We start from the raw sequence: 21333 nt of genomic DNA, 5'->3' as shown, positions 1-21333 counted from the left end.
TCTCTGAAGAGTTTTTTTTTTTTAAAAAAAAAGAACTGTTTAAACACTTGAACAGTGATTGAAAACCTTTACTTCTATAAGACGTATTTGAATTTGATGCTTTTGTTAGTCTTGACTCAGAAAGAAATAAACCACTTAACTAGGCACCATTTTGCAAGTTGCCTTTCTAGTCCAAATGCACGATTACAGAAGTATTTTTTGAATGTATTTGATGTCCACTCTTGCATAAACCAATACAAAAGTATCTGACTGTTTACAGCAAGTTTGTTCTGCTGTACTCATGGCTTAACACTTCAAAGTGTGTGCAGTCACTGCTCTATCCGGATTCACGCACTGCTTCTTTCTTATTCTCTACCTCATATTCCCTACTTCATGCATTCAAGTAATGCAAACCATGGGGAATCTGAAGAGATTAAGCTGCTCAGGAAGTTTTGTGGTCACATTACAGGAGTCAAACAAGGTATAATGGCACCACACTACTGAACTTTCCAAATGGGTTGATTCAGAGGAACAGCTTGAATTCATAACGATAAAAGCCTCTACAGGCTTTACATCTGGAAGCTCTGTAACGGTCTTATTGAAACAGGCTAAGGTTGAAGGTACGAATAAAGTTACTACAGTTCCTCAGCCCATCAACAAATCTAGCTCTCCTCCCTTTGGAGAAAGTTCAACATGTTTAAACTGTGAAAGTCTTCAGCCTAGCAGTCTATCTACAAGAGCTTTGGTTGAAAGATCTACTGAAAACATATTTTAATGTGTGATCAGTAATGTGTTCACTGGAACTTGTGAAAAATAATATTAGCACATGGGCCCTGTCGGCTGGCTCCAAACAACCTGCTTCTAAGAGAACACACCTAAAGCCTGATCCAGTGTTCATACTTCAGGTTAGAAGCAAGTTCTATTAAAAAGTCGTATCTAGAGGCAACGGGACTTCTGTAATACTATTACTGAAAACTGTCCATGAATTAAATGAGAAGAGCATCTTTCTACTTAAAATGCCTGCCCTTAAATGGAAACATTTCTGACAGCATAGTTCCAATGAACTCTGCAAATGCTCTCATACATCCGTTACGAGCATTTATTATTACCAAACCGGTTAAACCCCAATATGAATCCGATTCCAATCATTATAAGACCTTTTAACATGAAGATAACTGCATGTACAAGATATGCCACAAAAAATACCTGGATGCCTCCTGTACAATGGTACAGTCATGTACCAACGGATTCTATGTACATCTCACTTCTGAATTGTTTTATGTAAGAATGGAAAAATGTCAAAGCTTGCTGTGTTAACTACACAACGCTTCATTGCAGAATTCCAAAACTGGATGTGGAACACTTGTCACATTGAACTATCATCAAGAAAAAGCATACGCTAATAAGGGGAAAAAAAACAATGCATACTCTTAAAGAATGCATATTGAACGGCACACAGAATGAAAGAATTGCCTTCACAGAAGTTGCTAGTTAAGAGAAGCCACTGTGTTTCATTGCAGCAGTGACTCAAAAGCCTTTTCATAATCTGCAAAGAGATTCTGGAGCAAATAATGAATTGTTTTATGCAGTAGCACTAACAGATACAGTTTAGCAGAAAGTGTCCTCACAGCCAGCGGGCTTCTCAAAACCTGAAGACAGATCAACAAGGAACTCAACCAGCTGACAACTGGAAGCTGGAAAAGATGTAGAAAGGAATGAGAAATTATGATACACTACTTCAAATTACAGCTCCTTCATCGATCCAGATGAAGATAACCAATCTGTAGCTAATATGTGATTCATATGAAAGCTCTGTATTTACGATAGGATCTTTCAGGTTCAGACATTGGAAAGAAGCTGACATTTGGGTCTCACCTGACACACACACTTCTCCCCCCCACCTTTCAGAACATCAGTAAAAGGATCAGCACATGAACTCAACAAAAGAAAGCACACAATGAGGAAAGTTGTCACTGTCTTCGTTACACTTGGAAGTGAGACTTCAAAAGTGTTGTGAACAAGTGTTTTATATAACTAACATTTCCAATATGTTTCTGTCACCCCACATTGAAAGAATACGACAGAACAAGAAGCAGTCCATGTTTATTCATGTGAAAACAGCAACATACTATAGAAGGTTCAAAGTAATCTCTTCGTTAAGCATCACTTCCACTTCAAAATTAAAACTCCTAATACTTTCCCATGATGTTATTTTTATGATCAAATACAGAAGTTATCTGTAAATCCACTACTATTGTACCACACCAACTGAAACTAACAATGTCAATTATGTGGATAGCTTTCTGATATTACACATATTATAGGACCATGGCAACTATGCAAGGTGTATATGCCTGTATTTACATATTGAGCAGAAAAGACAGGAAAGAAGTTGCATTTAATTTCTAGTGCAAGTCTACAATAATCACACAGACAGAACAACATTTATTAACAGGAATGGAACAAGTCCACACATGAATAAGAAAAGATCATAAATAATACAGTTGTAAAAAAAGATTAAAAGTCTCAGACTGAGGTAGTCAAGAATGTGCAATATGGATGTTTGTACAGAGCACCTGCACAACGGTTTCTCAAAAGCAGAAGTTTTCTATACGAAATGTGGTAAAATAGGGGAGGTGGGGGCAGAAGGGGAGTGATATGGGATATGTTTTCCCATAAGAAATTTACACATAATGGCTAGCAATATATACAATATTTTCAACTGAAAGAACCACTAAACAGAATCTCATCTAAGAAGTCTATTTTACTATGACTTCTGATCACTCCAACTTGATCCTGACAGATGTCATTTCCCATTTCTCCCCAAGCAGAAGTATTCTGGAAGCGTAATAATTTTTTTTCTGAACTCAGAAACAGATTAAAGTAAAACGGGAAGAAAATGCTTGGAAGAAACACAAACATTTTAAACAAAAACAATTTTTCTAAATGGTTTTATTTACATTTTTCATATACAAGTATGTTAAATGATACATTCTGACTAGTATCCACACCAGCGTGAATTACACGAATTAAAGATACTGATGTATTGCATATGATGAAATGCAAAACAATCAACCCTAAGCCTTGGGCCCACCATCTGAACCCTCATACAGCATCGGTTTTGTTACTTAGACATCTAAAATTCAAAATGTTCATATCAAATAGAAATTATCTGAACAATTGTATCTAGTTTCATTTGTTTAGAACAAGCAGTAACACAGAGGTCTTACTTGGAAAAAAAAATTGCAAGATGAAAAATACATATTAACAGCCAAACACTTTACATGCAATTTACTAGTTTTGTATTTATTGTTTCTAGATGTGGGTATATTTGTCACAACTGTCTTGTGCTTATGACTTTTAAATCTTTAATTATAGAAAACTTTCAGTGCCTACTAACAACAGTTCAAAGTGACCAAGATATAATGAAATATGCCCAACAGAAAAGGTAAAAAGGTGTGGTGTGAACTGGCCTGAAACATTCAGGACAATTAAAGTTTCAATTCAACCTGTCAGCAGCTAAAAATTCATAAAGTGTTCCAAATATACGAACATAGTTTAATAAACGTGCTTAAAAGGATTGTCAACCTAGTGATTTCTCAAGGGAAACTAGAAGAAAAAAAGGCAATGATGTCAAATGCTTGTTGCAGAACTACTGAAATACCTACACCACCAGTAAAGTGAAAGTTCTTTCAAGTGTATGAAAGGAATTAACAGGTCTTTCAGTATCTAAAAGATTGGTCAAACAATCAAAGAGACAGAGGAAACAGTAACAGACAGCTGGGCCTAGAGCATCACAGGGTGTATTACAACAATTTATTTTTACATTTCTGCAGCACCTTTTAGCCAGATGCCAAAAGCACTTTAATCATTAAGTGAGCCTCACAACAACCCTGTGAGGTAGGTAGGTATCTGTGTTTTAATAATGGTAAAAACAGGTTAAATAACTTACCAAAAAGGCACAGCAAATCAGCAGAGCAGGATAGAATCCAGATCATGTGATCTATTAATTTAACATCATGGTACACGTGGGACAGACTTACATGATCGTTTTTAAAATTGTGAAAGAGGCACTGATATGTGAATTGATTCAAGTTTTCTGGAAGTAGATTTTTATGGAAAAAGTATCAAGAGAAAAATGGGCTTCAAGCAAGTAGAGAAAACAGTCTGAGTAACAAGAGTAATATAACTGCTCCAATTCCTAAGTTTGGAGAGATGATAAATATATAGTTAACTACTTTTACTTGTTAAAATGTATAAAAATAGATTAGTCTAATTCACTAACCAAACTCTATTTTCACAAGCCTTAAGCATTTAAATGCTATGACCCCAAAATGTTGTGAGCCAGGAGACACTTTATCCAATTCTACTAATTCCACATCCTGCAACTGCTTCTCTGAATGTCAGAAGAAATAAAGTGTGAGAATCAAAATTTCTTTTTGACAAATTCAAACTTTAATATTAAAGTTCCACACAGCAAAGTGTCAGTGTGCTCTTCCCAGTTAATTTCCCTGTTCAAATGACTGCCAAACCAGCCATAACCAGAGATCAGTGACAGTGATCAGTCATAATCAGAGACCAGAATCAGTGCTTGGCATACAAAATGGAAAAAGAGTATTCAGCTAATTCAGCAAAGTCTGTACATCAGTGGCAACACATTAGATGATATACTAAGTGCTGAGCACTGCTTTACACTATATTCCACTAGGGAACCAAGTAATACAGTAAAATAAAACAGAGACAGTGAGTAACACTGTCATAAAAAAAAGTAATCACAGCAGTAAGGTCTGCAATTAAGTTTCACACTACAAAATGAACCAGCGTGTGCATGGCAACAGTTTTTGTTCATATAGCTTATAAACAATTATTTTTACTTGAAGATTCGAAGTAACTGAAAAGAACACATTCCTCAAGTTAGACAAAGGGAAATTTAACTATTTCTAATATTTTTATGAAGAACATCTGTTACAGGGCTAAATCATTTTTCATGAGGCCACAATCATAACCTTTACCCTAGCTCATCTTCCAATAATCGAACAACGCTATGTAACGATATTCATCTCAGACTTGTGTAGTTCAGTGGACAGAACTATCCAGTGAAAGACAACCTGCCAGAAAACAGCCCTCACCTTCCTCTCTTTCTGACACCAAGAGGAAAGAAGTTATGTTAAAGAGGAAAGTGATATGCTTGTTCTGGCATCAGGAAAAACATACCTCACAGATAACTGAAGATGTAGCAATTTCCAGATTTAAATACAGAGGCAGTGAAAGTGAATCAAAAGCAATGCTAAATACAGATTTACCACAAGTTTACTTTCCCAACTCAAGGCTGGAAAGATCTGTAATTCTGAAGTATCCAAGGAAAACCTGATAGCAGCAGGAGAATGCTAGGATTTCCAATGGAAAAAGGATTTCGGGAAGTACCTTCCATATATTCCTTGTACATCTTAAGGCTGTGAGAAAAGAAGCCTCAAAGCAATTCCTCTAGCTATGTCAGGTAGACTTAGAAAAAAATAATTTAACTTATGCTCGTACTGTTAAAGGAACATTTGAGAGAACATTTCACTTTGAATTTACTCTGACAGGACTGCACATATGATGTACAACTTTAAACAACACTGACAACAGTGTACAATTGTGTGAATATATTTTTTAGTGAAGAATTTGGAAACGGGAAGTTATTTCGGCTTGCAGGCATAAATGGTTACATATACTGAAACAGGCAGATATAAGCATGTTGATTAGGAGTTGTATCAGTAACTAAGTGAGTTTTGAAAGAATTACTGGGAACAGGAAAGAAAAGTTGGAAATATAAGTCATAACTGGAGTTTAAAAAATGTCCTCCTCAGATAAGTTCCCAAAAAATAACCCCTTGCATTTCTTCTAAGCATAACCCATTCCAAGTGTAACCTCTACCAGATCTCCACAATTCACGTTTTTCCAATTTTTTGAGTAACAGAATCATATATTCCATTTCTCTTATATTTCGAGTGTAATTATAGACAGACACCCACACGCACGCGTGCACGCACAAGCTAGTGATCTTACTGCCAACTGTCTCCTTCTCAAGTTTACCTTGTGTTACTTGGTTACCATACCAGCCGTGTAGAAGCTCATCTTCTCTCCTTGAAGAAGCACTTAAGAATTACATCCTAGACTGTTTAAGCTTTGCCACTGTTTGTGGTTCTAAATACTATTAGATTATAAATTAGTTGAAAGGTATTGATTAAGGGAGGTAATGTCTGTCTATTCATCTCTGATCGTGGTTCAAGACTCAGACAAGAAACCTTACACTGATAACAATACTTTCTGCTGAATGATCTAAGATGTAGTACATAGTACAGACTTTCTGAGGTGGTCTTATTCACCTCTTAAATTTGAGTCATGGGAAAGATAAAACTTGTAAATAGCCACCAAATCCCACAGAACTCAGGCAACTTTCAGGTAATCCTCGAATTAGGTTAGATTCTTAAGACTAGATTCTATAGCAAACATTGAAGGGTACAAGAGGCTAATGAATTTGCCTGCAGGGTGCCAAAAGGAAAAATTCACATCTGTATGTGTTAGTGCATTCACAATCTCCCAAATATGTCCAATCACCAACATTCCAGTAACCACTACAAACTATTAGAAACAAAATAGTGTAAACCCAAGGATATTTCATTCGGTATTTTTCATTTGAGGTTGTACTATTACATCTTCCTACAAACTGCAATATAAAATTTTCTGTTTGGTTCCCATGATCCCAGTTTTATTTCATAAGCTTTAAAAATTTACTGCCAGGATGCATTTGCATTCTTAAGTTAATGTAAAATATGATATGATAACTATACAATGAAGTTTTGCCACTCAAGATTGCTGCTTATCAATTTTCACATAAAATAGTAAAAAATTTAGCTAGCTCATTTCTTATCTACGAAACACAGGTCCCCACCACTTGTTCAGAAGACTTGTCTCAAGAAAAATGTGCAGCTAAAAGATGCCCATGAAAAGTATGTGTATTGTTATAAAATAGTTTCAGAAAATTTAAAAAATACCCACACTAGAGTATATTTCATAGCACATCATTAAAGTTTAACTGGTCAATGCACTTAGTGGGTACAAAAATGCTGTAGTTTTATAGTTACGTGAATAATCCCAATTTTGTTCGGATTTCTAGCAGCTAATGAGTAGTGCTAAGACATTTTCCCAGCATTGTTGTTCCAGAACTCAGCTGTCATCCCCATCCCACACCCTCCCTGAAAACACTACTCACAGAAATACTCAATTCCCTATGGAAGCAAAAATATTAAAAGATCCAAACATCCACAGAAAGTCAAATAAAGTTGTACGTATGAATAAAAAAATGTCCTCTAAATAAATGACACGGGAGGCAATAAATTGACACGACAAGTAAAGAAAAGGCTAAAGCACTCCAATACCAGTGAAACTGTTTTAATGTTGTTGCAATTCCATAATGCAACAATCATCATCTCATAAAAGACCCAATACTTTAGAATTCATTTTAATTACTCCTTTGTACCTATTTTACAAAATAAATGCAAGGTATACTTTAAATCCCCCTGTCTGTAGACTGTATGTGCCTATCTTATTTATGCTTATGAGAGTGTAAACTTAAATTCCTATTAAATGTTATATAAGAAAGAATGTTAAAATATTAACCTCTGCTTCAATGTACAGTTTCCAGAATCTGCCAGAACTGGGGAACTGGGCAACAAGGCGTTCATAGGTCTTCCGTGCTTTGTCTATAGGTTGATTCTAAAAATTGAAAATCAAAACAGCATTTACAATATTATGATTTATGTAAATGAATATGCTGATTTTACTCCAGAACCAAATAGTGTGAGTGGACCATAGATAAGGAAATGTAATCCTATGTCACTAAACCTGTGCCTCTCGAATGAGAATGCTCCAAGCGTCAAGGTCATATGGATTCTCTTCTAATTTCTTTTCAGCTTTCTTCACTTTTTCTGGGACATATTCGGCAGCCTAGAAAAATTAGAGAGAAGACATAAGAGATCACAAGTAGAGTTTCACAGATTCAATCCCAGCTACAAGGTCAAGCTAATGACAACACACTGACAACGTAACATTCCAGACTTCAGATTCTTATGCTGGAGCTAATTGTAATTTTATCTGTAAAAGCAAGTTGTTTCAGTAAGATAATGTATTCTTACCACAGGCTCTACACATCTGGTAAGCCAGCAAAAAGCTAGACTAAACTAAGTCATTTTAGTACACTAGAACAAACTCAAGTTTGCCAGAAAACTTAGTGCACTATGAACTTCAAACAGTTTCACTGACCTGAAACTTTTAAGATGGCTTAAGTAAATTCAAACTGATTTTTGTATTACAGCCCTCAGCCAAACAAATCCAGTTTACTGCTTGAATCATTCTGCATAGGCAAGACAGTAAGTATTTCATATCACAGGTTACAGATTTAACAACAAAACTAGGAGATGACAGTTCTAGCAGCAACACTTACATGCTATCTAAGCACAATTTCTTTTTGGTTCATTTCCTGATCTTTCAATCAGCAAATTCTTAGTTGCCCTCCTGTAGCTTTGACACTACCTACCATAAAACATTTTCTTTACACTGAGACATTCAGATTTGAGTTTAAAACCTTTTTTTGATACTAAAATCTATACTAAATTGAATGTTAACTTGTTAATAAAGCTACTCTTGCAGTATAGGTTGAAATTTTCTTTTGAAGTTGCTTTCGTGGAAATATCTTTAGGATCTCCAGAAAAAAATCCCTACATTTAACGCTGTTGGCATGAAGTATATGAAAACAGAATTACTATCTATAATGATCACATCCACTCAAGCCTTTTAAATGCATGCTTATTACAACCCCAAATGCTATGAAGCTTTTTTAAATGTGAAATACTGTTCTGACCTCTGTACTTTTTTTTTTTTTTACGAACGTTCTGAACTTGGCTCATTTTCAGGCAGTTGTTAGCAGTTCCAAATCATATGATTAAGTGCGCTTTGCTCTCATGCAGTAATAATATGTATTTATACTATTACTATAAAATATTTATGGAGAAATTTTACAAGTTATCTACATATTTACTGTTATAATATACCATTCTGTATTGTACAGGAGGACGGTGACTTATTACTGTACAGAACACTAAGAAAACCCTGTCAGCTGCTGTAAGATTATTTCAAGGAAGTCCTTTTACTTCTTAATATTGCATCTAGGCCAATATATAGCTCTGACGATTATAAAGACAGTAAGCAGGACAGAGAGAACTAATGCTCACCTCTATCAAAGGTTTCATCATACACAAAAAAAAGAGAAGGCAACTAGACATGTATAACACTACAGAGTTGTGATTTCTCATGAAATTAACAAGCATCGTTATTGCACATCACTTCTGAGGACCAGACATTCTAAGAGTAAAAACCCAAGGTATTATTAATGGATTTTACTGGAAAATCATTTATTCCTCAATGCAATAATAAACAGAACCATTACAGTAGCGTTATAAGAAGGTAAGCTGCCAGCAAAGTATTGTGCAACACAATGATTTTTAAAACAAGAAAAAGCTGAAGATAGCAAACACAGTAAGCCTGCAAGTAAGATATTCCTACCTAGGAATATCAACTTTATTTTCAGCAGGTCCTCTTCCTCCCTCCACCCCAATTCAGTTTTATTAACCTTTGCAGATATACTACTATACTGAAGTTACTTCTGTTCTATGTGATAATTCAACTTTAATCATTTCAGAAGGTTACTGTATTTTTAATATTTCTCAGCACTACTAATTTTCCTGTCAGTCCTACTAGCAGGATATAAATCAAGTTATTTGCCTTAAGACTTCAAATTAGTGGGTTTTTTTTTACTTGTAAAATGGACAAATGATCAAGAATGTTGCTGAAGCATTACACTGATGTGTTCGAGCAGTCGTGTGAAAGGGAAAGAAAAAAATCGTAGAACGTGTTTTATAGGAGTTTATGTATGAAGACCATTATTCTTTTTAATTCAGCCCTGAGTCATTCTTAACAGTAATTGCTTGGTGCAAAGCAGTGTAACTTTGAAGGCAAGTATCACATCCCACAGCAAATTAATTTGTAAAATTAATTTCATAACAAATTACATTTAAAAATTTAGCTCAATCTTGACAGTTCAAAAGTAGTAAATTTATAAATCTCCATATGAACATCTTTACATCTCTAAGTCCATTGAAATGCTGACTGGGCAATACTGCAGACAGTAGTTGAAGTAACACAGCTCTAGGATGTGAAACAGTATGAAATGAACTAGTGACGTTATTTTTTTCCAAAAAGACACGCATGCATGAGCTTACTTCAACTTATGGACGACAGCACTGAATCTGAATTTTCCAAACTTAAAAAACAATTTATGTAAGTTATCTCTACAGATGACCCAAAACTGCAGGTTTTTTTATTCAGTAAAGCACTAAATTCAAATTTGCCCCACAGCAGTGGTTAAGCATTGCTTCTCATTGTATTCTGGCTCAGTGAAATCTCTTTTTCTCAAATATTCAAGCACGCACAGATTATTCATTATTCAATTAGACAGAAACGCCTAGTTTTTAGGAGCACTATTAACACTGGCTACAATTTATTGCTCTACGCTACACAACAATTGAAACATTTCTTCAACCACCGGGTTCTCTACTGCAACTAGTCACTTCCAAACGGGAAGAAGTAGAATGGAGCATTGTAGTGCATCTCAACTCTTTCAGCAGTAGCTCAGCTGTATTACCTCAAACCTTTCAATGTGACACTCTTAACTCAGCTGATGCTGCTGCAAAACAGTTAAGGGCTTCCAGGAAGTTAATTTCACCCATGCAGATATAGGGCAATAACCTCAGAATGGCTGCAATAAATTAAGCTACTGCAAAAATAACTGCTGACACGATGCATAATCCCAGTAATCCTACATTAATGTTGTATGTGTGATATAGGACTCCTAATCCATGTAGGAAGCATAAGAAAATCTTGATTCTTTTATTTGAAAGAAGTTGAAGAACTAATTTCTTAAATTAGCAAGTATTCATTTAGCATCAGCAGAAAAAGTTATCCATGCAAACAAAAGAAAAACACAGGAGCTCCGCAGAACTGATAAATGAGATATGGTCAGGGTTTTAAGATGGACTGTTTGGTATTGTTTATATCTAACGTCACCAGTAAGAAAATGCCCAAACTCTTCAGGCCAGTGAGCATTCCCTCTCCTTTTCTCTGGGTTAAAAAAAATAAAATCTTCTAAGAGCCATCCACATGTAGAGCAAACTACACTGCAGGCAAACCAGTGTTCAGGTTATATCTCAACTAAAACAAGTTCTCATTACCTTTCACCTTCATGCCTAATCATTCCCAACACGCCGGAGAAATCAACGCTTAGGCTTTCCAGTGCGGACCACTTTGCCAGAGCTGGGTGAGTGAGTACACACCTGCGTTCAGTGACACGCCAAAATCTCTGAGGACTAACGTCTAATGTAAGCATGCAGTGAAGGGGAGCAGGGAGCTGAGACTTTTAACTTTGCTCAACTACAACTAGAAAGATCACAGTCTCGAAAACTGCATGTTAACTAACCCTGCGCTTAGAGCTGCTGTTAATCACAGCTTGGGAACACATGACTTTTGATTACGTACTTTTATTTGTATCACCTGCACGACAGCCAGTATCCAACACCGTAAATACTTCACCCACCGGGTGCTGTTCACTGACATGATCCTGCCCCTACATAAGCATTTTCAGTCCCTTCCTCTGGTTAAGGCACATACCTGAGCTTGCCTCATTCTGTACCAAGCCAGTTCAGGGAGTTGAATCAGCAGGAAAAAAAAACCTATTAGGAAAAGCGATCAACTTTCTAACTGGCTCAGCTCCCCATTACCAGGATCAGATGTGATGAAGAATACAGAATTCAAAAAAATATAGAACTTCAGTCCCAAGTTAGATTGGCAGAAACTACCATAAAAACTACAAAATTGGATACTAACTTTTAACTTTTCTTTAATGGCTGGATAAAAATGCTGCGAAGAATTGTTGCATTCAAACCAGAAAAGTACTTTCTGTCCTTTTCTTTTGATAACTGTGTTCAGTATACCTCCCGTGTAATTGGGCTCCAATCCCACAACCTGCTCAAGGTCACTGAATCATTTTAGCACTTAAAGTTCTCTGCCAGTACTTGTATTTGTAACATCTAGTCTGATTCACAGCTTTCATTAGTTGTACACAGATAAATGGCAATGGATTCTTAGTTTCACAGATACTAAGAACGTAAAATGTTTCTTCCAACAAAATCAGTTGATTGTACAAGAGCCACATCTGAATTCATAAAATATGTCAGAGGGAACAAGAACACATGAATTGACTTTTAGTCTTTACTGCAAGTTCTTTTTAATCACCTTCAAGGAAAAATTCTTGGTTTACACCTTACTGCTAAAAGCATCAGTTAAGAGTTTCCCCAGGCCTCTGACAGTGAACCTTCATGATTCCAAACCATCAGAAAATACCTGGCCAAACACCTCTTTCAGCTGCTCACACCATATAATGCATCCCATTGCTTAAAGCATCCTGCTTCCACAAAAGGAGCTTTTGCAGTGGAAAAACCAGGCACCTTAAACGTTGTTAATTTCTCAATTCGGTTAAATTACACATTTGCCTAGCCTAAGCTTTTCCTTCACACTTAGTTATGGCTATACACGCAAAGAGCAAGTTGCTAATTCTTATCTTGTTGCACATCCGGTACTTTAGTACAGTAAACACCACAGCCCTGGACCTCCTGCACTTTCTCTGTGTACTAATGATTGTTTCTGTGGGGGAAACAAAGCAAGATACTTAGTGTCCAGCAAGCATACTTCCCCCTACTAACTTAACTCACTGTTGACAGGAAAAGCTACTTAACCCAGAACAAACACCCAGCTGCAGTTATTCTAGTACCACACCGTATTCCAGATTGCCTTGTTTAACCATGGAAACTGGCGTCTTTCCTGAGTTCAACAAACAACAATGATACCAAAATGGAAAGTATTTCCCATAGGCAAGTCTTGAATCTATTTATAATACCTTGCCTTCTACTTGGCCACTAAGGAAATTCAACTGTGAACACAATTTTGGAAGAATCTTTGCCCATTAAGACTGGGTCACTATTAACAGACGTAACGCAGCATATTAATCTAATAATTTTTAAAATGATACTTTTACAGGTAAACTTCTATGAAGTTGTATCTCTGTACAAACCAAGAGTTTTAGATTAATAAGGATTACCATTCTTTCCTCATGAGACTATTTCCCAAATGTTAGCATTTAGACATTTTCCACTTTAGCTTCTTGGTGTATCTGGAACTTATTGTCCCAGAAAACGCAGCTTAAATATAGAGCTTGGTTACAATTGTGCAAAAAAAAAATGGAAAAACATCCGCAACACCAAGTCCAAAGTCTTTTGCCATCAAACCTTGTTTTCATTCTATGTACTACCAGTTCCTACAGTAACTGTAAACAGTGATAGTAAAGCCAGTTATGTACTATATATGCTACGATGCTCCTAGCTTTTTTTTGTTGTTTCAAATGACTCCTCCTGTGAAGCTCAACTCCCACAATCCTGCAAAAATAAGTCTTTGCTTTCAGCACTGTGCTCACCAACATCTGTTTTTAAAATATTAAGCTTAAGTTGCTTACATTAGCATTTACTACCGCACTTCAAATTCAGAGACTTGCACAATGTACTGTACCAAACAGATACAAGGTATGAATGGAGTAGAGAGGGACAGGAAATACTACAAAAAAATATATATACTTCTTTTGAGGTCTTTTCTATAATCACAGAAACTACACAGACTTTTTTTCCATAGCTCAGTCTTGGAGCAGATTCATATTCATAAGAGGTAACCTGCATCGCAGGCTGAGGCACAGCTCGGAAACCAGTACAGGAAGTGGAAAATGCATGTTTCTAGACTTAAAAAGATGAGAAGTAACCTATTGCAAGGGTAAAATAAATACTGCCTCAAGTCTTCAGATAAAATTCATGTCTGGCAACTTTGTATTTATTAAATGAATACGAGAAGTTGCTCTGTCATGGGAGAAAGAGGCAGAAAGGGCACAATGCATTTAAGGCCTTCTTTGAGAGTACCTGGAGCAATGACCACACAAAATGAAACCAGATACATTACATAAAGGTCCAGAAAAAATGTAAAAAAAATTATAGTTGCAAGTGCATACTCTTTTTAACCCTGACACATGCAAGAGATTGGGAAGAGCTTGTCAGGGAAAATGATGGAATTTTCTAGCAAACAGCAAGAGATGCTGCCTTTCAGTCTACGAAATGTTGATTTCTACAATATAGACAGATAAAAGTGTTTGGTATTCTAGAAACCAACCCTGTAAATTATGGCTGGTTAAACATCATGTAGACCTTGCCATGAGTTTAAGAGGGACCTAACAGATTTTAAGTTCTGGTATCACTCAACTGGTTCTGCAGAAATTATTTGGGTCCAGCATAGCAAACGGTACTAGAATTGATACTATTCTGACTCCCAAAACGGTCCATGCAGTAATGGTGCCTGCATCACGTTCCCACGTCCCATCCTATTCCCCCTCCTTTACCCCACTCTGTTCAACAGTAACAGTGCGAGGAGGAGATGGCCTCCAGCTGGTAGCTCCTTCTCTACCACACAGCCATGCAGCCTAACAATGCTTAGCTAAGCTCAACCTAAAGGCAGAGAAGGCACGTTCCAGCTGTACTGCACATGGTGTAATAAAGCCTTCTAATCTCCATCTGAGACTTTAACCTTACAAAACCTTTACTCTCCCACCCTTGCTACATTCAACATGCTCTCCGTTCTTTCCTGCACTACCACAGCTTCGTGCTCGCAGCAGACAGCATGGCAATTTGTTTTTCATCTGCCTGCTTTTGGAAGTCCTCTCCAAGTCCTAAGATCTAGGAAGCAAGATGTAGATGCTCCTGAGCGTCAGTGAGTCAGAGCTAACAGTTCTGGTTTGTGAAAGGTCTTTAGCATCTGCATCACACACCCTAACATGCACATCTTGTGCACAGCTAACTGTGGTCACCCCTTCTACCAACCGAAGTATGTGACTGTCAGTAATAATGGCACATGAAAACTCAGAACCTGGTCACGCAAGCAGCAGAGGAAACGTGAAAGAAGAAAGCCAGATGCAATCCAAACTCAGTCTATCTTCAGCTTCCCACGGAAAGGAACCATTAAAACTCTAAGAACATTGTGCATGTAAGGTCAGAGAGACCTTTGGCTAGCAGCACTAGGCTACGCTATATATCAGCAGCAGCGTGGCAGAAAAGAGCAAGGCGCCACTGCCCCAGTCACAATGCTTTGCTGTTCCTTCTTGGACAGACACACTGTGACCAGGTAACTGTGTAACGACCGCCGTTAGAGCCACATCAACGCTTCCAACGCACCTGCCTGCCGCACAACGCAGCTGGAGGGTGGGGAACCTTCATGGTGGTATTGCTCAAGACACCGATATTAAATTATGTCCTATTTTAATATTAGGAACAAGAAACAGAAGTCTGCCAGGGTTTGAAAAATAATATTGTAGAGGGCAACGTGCAGAAACTGAAGAAAACTGATGGAAGGAGTTGACCATAACAAAATTGGAGGTCTGGGAAAACAGAATACTGCTTTCATAAAGAGCATGGTGTAAAGAAAAGATTTAACAAAGCCTGTAGAAGTTTTTTATATTTGAATTGTACCCAATGTGAAAACAGTAATCAAAACCTGATAAAGGCCGAAAGTTAATATAGACTTAAAAAAAATCCAAGCCATATATTAAAATAGATGACTTACATATGCTGCAAATAATTTGCATTTTTTTAAATGCTAAAACCCTCTGTGATATGGCACAACATTAAAGCTAATGATACTTTCCAGAATAGCTTTTATTTTAGTATATAGACAGTAGTTCAACCTTTTGTATATTGTCTTCCCTTGCAAAAGAAAATAAAGCCTTAAGTCAGCGTCATTTGCTCTGTAAGTTACCCAGTAATATATTACAAGTTACAGAAATGAAGACACCACTTTAATTGAGTTTAATTATGCAATTAACTGTCAGTGCAACTTCAAAAAAAAATATTGTGGTGGGTAGCTTGAATGTGAAGCATATTACACATCGGGACTGTCAACATTTTACTGTAATGTGTTCTTACTTTTTGTGATGAAGTAAACCTTTCTGAAGAACCTCTCGCTTGACCATACAAACATTTACTAACCTCACTAATGTTGAGCATACAGGCTGGTAATTCACAGCATGTTTTCCTAATGAGAAAGAAACTGGGTATTTTACATTCTTGCCTTCCCTACCCAAGAAACTAGTGACTTTACAAAGAGTTTATATGTCACCCTTTCACGATACAGGCCCAGATACACAGAAGCATAACCTGTTTTGGAAAAAGCCTTAATTCTACAAAGAAAAGCTTCTGAAAAAAGAAGTACTAGGTCATTGACTTGATTTAAAGAACTTGTGTAGGCTCCACAGGCAGCTGTAGGGATATCAATCACTTCTACCCTTCCCAGTAACTTTCACCCCCACCCCACTGCCCCGCATAACATGGATTTTAAACACGGCCCTAACTTTTAAGAAGAGCTACTTAGCGAAATTCTGCCTCTAAGTAGAGAATACTTCATATTAACACTAGACTTAAAAATCTAGCATAAAATCCTGACTGCATCTGCCTAAAAAATAAGAAAATATGACAAATATGTGGTTTTAGCATATTAAAAAAAAAAAACAACAAACAACAAAACAAGCCAAAGCCAACTGAAGCAGCAGTTATTTCTCCAAGAGCAAGAATGGTGTACCACAAAAAAAGTTCTTTTATTAAGGATACATTTTATTATTATGTTTTTTATATTTCGTTTCTAATTTGAATTTTAATACTTCCGGACCAAAAACGCGGTGTACTTCTGCTGTATTTCTCAAGAAGCACACAACCTTTCACGTTAAACGCAGGTGTTGGGCAAACGCTGGCTTTATAAAACCCTGCAGACCTGTTGGCACAGACAGCTTATTCGGGTTTAAGCCCTGGCGTACGCGACCACTACCCACGGCTGAATGAGGCGTGCAAAGCGAAGCGCAGCTCCCCGGAGCGCCTGCTGCCCCCGGGGAGGCGTTAGGGCCGGCTCAGCAGCCCCAGGAGGCCGGGAGGGCCGCCCTGCACCGAGGGGCCACGCCGGGAGCACCCCCTCCGTGCTCCCCTTCCCCTCCGCGCGGCCCGGCTGAGGGCACGGCGGCGGTTCCTCAAGATGGGGGAGCCGCTGAGGGGACGGGCGCGGTGCCGGGGCTCGGGCAGCGGGAAGGAAGGGCCGGGCAGGGCCAGACCGAGCAGGAGGAAAGGAAGAGCAGGGCAGGGCCGCGCTCCCGCACCCCAAGCGCCCGCCGAGCCCCGTGGGCGCCCCGCTCGCTGCCCGCCCCCCCCCGGCCTTCCTCAGGGAGCGGCCCGCGGCCTCCCCCCTCCCGCTCACCTGGTCGCCGGCGCCTCCGTCTCCGGACATGGCGGGTTAAAAGAGAGCCGCGGCGCGGAGCCCCTCGGCGGCTTAAAAACCCCGTTAAAAAGCGCCCCGCGCCGCCACCGCGGGCAGCTCCCCCTGCCGCGCCAACGGCCCCGGCCCCGGCCGCGCTCCCCACAAAATGGCGGCGCGGCGCCTGCGGGCCGGCTCTGCGCGGGGGCGGGGGGCGGAGCGGCGCGGGGCGTGCTGGGAGCGGCCCGCAAGGGGCAACGGCGGCGGGCGCTGCCTGGCGGTGCGCGGGCGGGAGGTGGGGGGTGAGGTGGCTTGAGGCGGTCTCGGGTCCCAAGTCCCAAGTCCCAAGGGAGTCTGGCGGCACAGCCTCGGTCCCTTCCCTTTCCCCGCTAATGCTGGGGCCCGTTGTGGAGATACCGTGGCCGTGTGGGCTGCGCCTCGGGCGTGTAGTGCTGTCCCGCGTCCCATGCTGTGGAGAGAGCCCCGTTGCTAGAGCCCCGTTGCTAGAGCCCCGGGCACGCTGAGCAGCTGCCAGGGGGCTCGGTAGCCTCTAACCCAGTCCTACATTCGCTCAGGAGCGCTGCCGTTTGAACGATGCCTGCTAGCAGTAGGCCCACCTCCTCCACCTCACCAGAGCTCTCCTTAAGGCAGGAGGCAAGTGCAAAGGGCAGGCTGAGAGGTCAGCAGCTCCGGAGACCTCGAGGACGCAGCTCCTCTTAAAGCTCCTAAACTTTATGTACAAAGCAATTGCAGTCCGTGAGAGGGGCGTTGAACCGGCCGCTGCAGAGAAATGGGCAGCTGTAGGAAACAAATTCAGGCATGGCAGATGCTGGGGTGAAAGCTGACTTAGCTACCTTCAAAACAGCCGTGTAAGTGTTCTTAAACTTGTATAATATGCTCATATTTATGCAGAAATACTTTAAATAAGTTGATGTTAGTACTCTTTGGGTTCCTTTCTGCTTCGTCTTCCAGAAGTCACCTTTTTAAGCTACAGTTGTGTGGAAAAAGGACATAAGGAAAGCAACTCTTACCTCCTAAGCTTGACCAAAAAGAAAAAAGGTGGCATGTGGGGGAAAAAGAGTTAGCATTTATTTGACCAGGCTGTGGAGTAATTTTTTTTTTAATCAGTACTGAAGATTTTTTATCTTGTTCTTCATAGGAGAAATCCATGTGTGCCTATCAATCTCTTTTGACAAATAAGCCGTGTTGGTCTCAGATTTCTTAAAGAATGATGATTTTGTGGTAGCAGCCTACCTTGTTTTTCATGGGTTTTTCCACGTCACAACAGCTTCCATTTTGAAAATATTTGAGATACGAATGTGATTTCACTTAAAAAAATGTGTTTTTCCATTTCCAATGTAGGAACCCTGTCCTTATAAGGCATCACTTAAAGCAGTGCTGGTGAAACTGCTACCACCCAATACCTATGCTATTCTAGGCCTACAGGATGTCAGCTGTTTCAGTGGCCTTGGTGAAATTTTGGCCTAGATTTTTAGGATTTCTGGTACTCCTTTGTTTTACCTATATGGATTTTCTACTGTAATTTTAGGTGCTTCTCTATTACCTTGTTCAGTTTCTTAAAATGATGAAGGCGGCTTTGGACGTTGATATCATCAGTGACATCTTGCTCATCCAGTAGGGCAAGTTATTAAAGAGTGAAATGAATGATGCCTAATGTTACTTAGGCTTTTTCTTTGTACCTCTTACAGCATTTCCCTCCTACCCCCAAATAAATATTTTATCTCTTAACCTGGTGTCGCTCTTCATTTCTGTAATTCCGCACACCGAATAGGCCTTTGACAAAAACCCAGCTGCTGTAAATACAGCTAGTGCCTGCCCCCTTTCTGTCAAGTGCTGCTGTGATAGCTTGCCTGAAATGCAGCTGTAATACGCATTCTTAACACCACAATGTATTAGCTGGAGGAAATTACGAGGAGCAATAGCTTACAGAAAGAAAACTGTTTAAATTCTTGTTGATAAGTTATGCCTCACCACTTCAGCCCTGATAGCTTGCCTTGATTTGAAGTTACATGTGAAACTTTTCACATTTATGTAATAATTAAGATGTTTGTGTTCTGGTATGATTCAGTCAAGAGGCAGTATCACTTAAAAAAAACAAAAACTGTGTGTAAATTGTAAGTTATATTTCAAAGTAACTTTACTTACAAAGTAAAAATGTTTCCTAGTCTTAAATTTAGAGTTTACATAGAATATAACTTAATTCTAGTTTTTTTCTGAATGTAACTTCAATTTGGGTCTCATGCATAAGTCTTCTGGCTTGAGTACAATAGTGTTTTGTGTTAGTTGACCTGTTTGATAGGCTGATTTGGAGTTTTCTTACTGATGGTCTTGGAGCAAATAATGGGGATGCTACGGCTAAGCTTATAATGAATACTTAGTTGCTAACTCCTGTGTAGCTCAAATGTTATTTTAGAAAGTGGCTGTTCCTTACATTTGTTTTGAAGCTGCATAATCACAAGTGAAATAGCTCAAGGCTTCTGGTCCGATGTAACTGGAGCAGTGAAGACATGATTACAGGCCTGTCTACTTGGAAAAGCTGCCCTTCAATTCTGAAATCGCTGGTGATATGAAAGTAACAGGATGTTGCTAATGTATTATGCTGTAGTGATTCATGCTTGGTTTAGTCACTGACATGAAACTGAATGGCAGGCTGTGAGTTAACAAGTGAACTATTGTGGATCTTACTGCTCAGAAAGTGGCTGTTGCTGAAGTTATGTATCACAAATTGAAAACAATCAGAAACTGAACGTGAATTGAAGATGCTTGCAATATATAGCAGTTCAATGGTACTTAAATGTTTTTGCTAGGAAAAAAAAGTAGATACAAATTGTGTCACTTGAAAAAAGCAAGGAGAAAATCAGATCTTAAAACAAATGCATGTTGATCTTTACAGGGTGGTAGGCCAAGACCTTGGCATTAAGTGGAGCCTGTTTGGGAGGAGGCCGCTTTCACAGCGTTCAGTCAGTGGATATCAACTAGCTGCCATATCTGTCTTCCAAGTCATTCCAGCTGCCACAGCAGATTGTTGTGTATTACTAGTTATGAGATCCCAGGTTTTGTGCAACCATTTTAGCATCACTCTGTAACCACCAAAAACATTGTTCAGAGACTTTTTTCGATAGGATTTACTCAAATGTAGAGAGAGAATGCTAGCAGTTCTGAGATTTGAACTGCCCCATTGATTTTTGTGTATTAATGCTCAATCTTAAGCTGCCTGAACACAGAGGGGATTGTCCTCACTACTCCATCATATCATTGGAGGCTGTGGGCTCTATCACCCCCTTCTCTAGGATGGATTTCAGCATAGGTACAGGGGAGAGCACGTTGAGCTGAAAACTGAGAGCCCCTGTCTTGCTGTGGGGTGGTGGTGGGCCCTGCTGTTGCATCAGCTGAGAGTTCTGCAGGAGGTGAGTGCCTTGCAGAGCCCATAATCTGTCTTTCAGCTTTTGTGTTTGACAGCACCATGGGGATTCTGTGGACTAAAGAAGGTAGTCTAAATACGTATTTCCACAGGCTGTAATTATGAATGAAATTCATGTTTCTGCCAAACTGGTTTTGCTCCCTGTTTGACATCCACTGTTCTAGAGTGAGGCGTGTCCCACTAATTGGCTACATCAACTACAAAGATGAGGAAGGAAGCAGAACCCAAGCTAATATGCTTTAATCTTTCTTTTTCTTTTTTTTTTTTTTTTTTCAGTCTGTACTGGTACTGCTGGAGCTTGTAGTGAAGAGAGAAGGAAGCAGCAATGGGGATGGGGCAGTGAGGAGAACGCAACAGTGCTCAGCTGCAAATGGTATCCTATAGGGACCTTTCAGCTGACAAGAATGTCAGTGTATGAAATTACTTTCACCAGTGTGGGA

The 21333-nt window shown here is 39.1% G+C and overlaps 1 protein-coding gene across 2 annotated transcripts in view; it reads right to left on the bottom strand.

Moving 5' to 3' along the window:
• Positions 1-17645, bottom strand: part of CSTF3 (cleavage stimulation factor subunit 3) — a 50629-nt gene extending 32984 nt beyond the window's left edge. The window contains exons 1-3 of one of the 2 annotated variants that reach the window (XM_080594769.1): positions 17455-17645; positions 7867-7968; positions 7642-7737 (exon numbers count right to left, since the gene is read on the bottom strand). In XM_080594769.1, coding sequence (XP_080450895.1) covers positions 7642-7737; positions 7867-7968; positions 17455-17484 — 228 coding nt within the window. In that variant the 5' untranslated portion in view covers positions 17485-17645. The remainder of the gene's footprint in view (positions 1-7641; positions 7738-7866; positions 7969-17454) is intronic. The other variant, XM_080594770.1, reaches the window with a different exon arrangement.
• Positions 17646-21333: the final 3688 nt, after the last annotated feature.

The sequence above is a fragment of the Anser brachyrhynchus genome (assembly GCF_964034855.1).
Source record: "Anser brachyrhynchus genome assembly, chromosome: 5".
Taxonomy (NCBI): domain Eukaryota; kingdom Metazoa; phylum Chordata; class Aves; order Anseriformes; family Anatidae; genus Anser; species Anser brachyrhynchus.
This window is presented reverse-complemented; position numbering and strand designations above follow the sequence as displayed.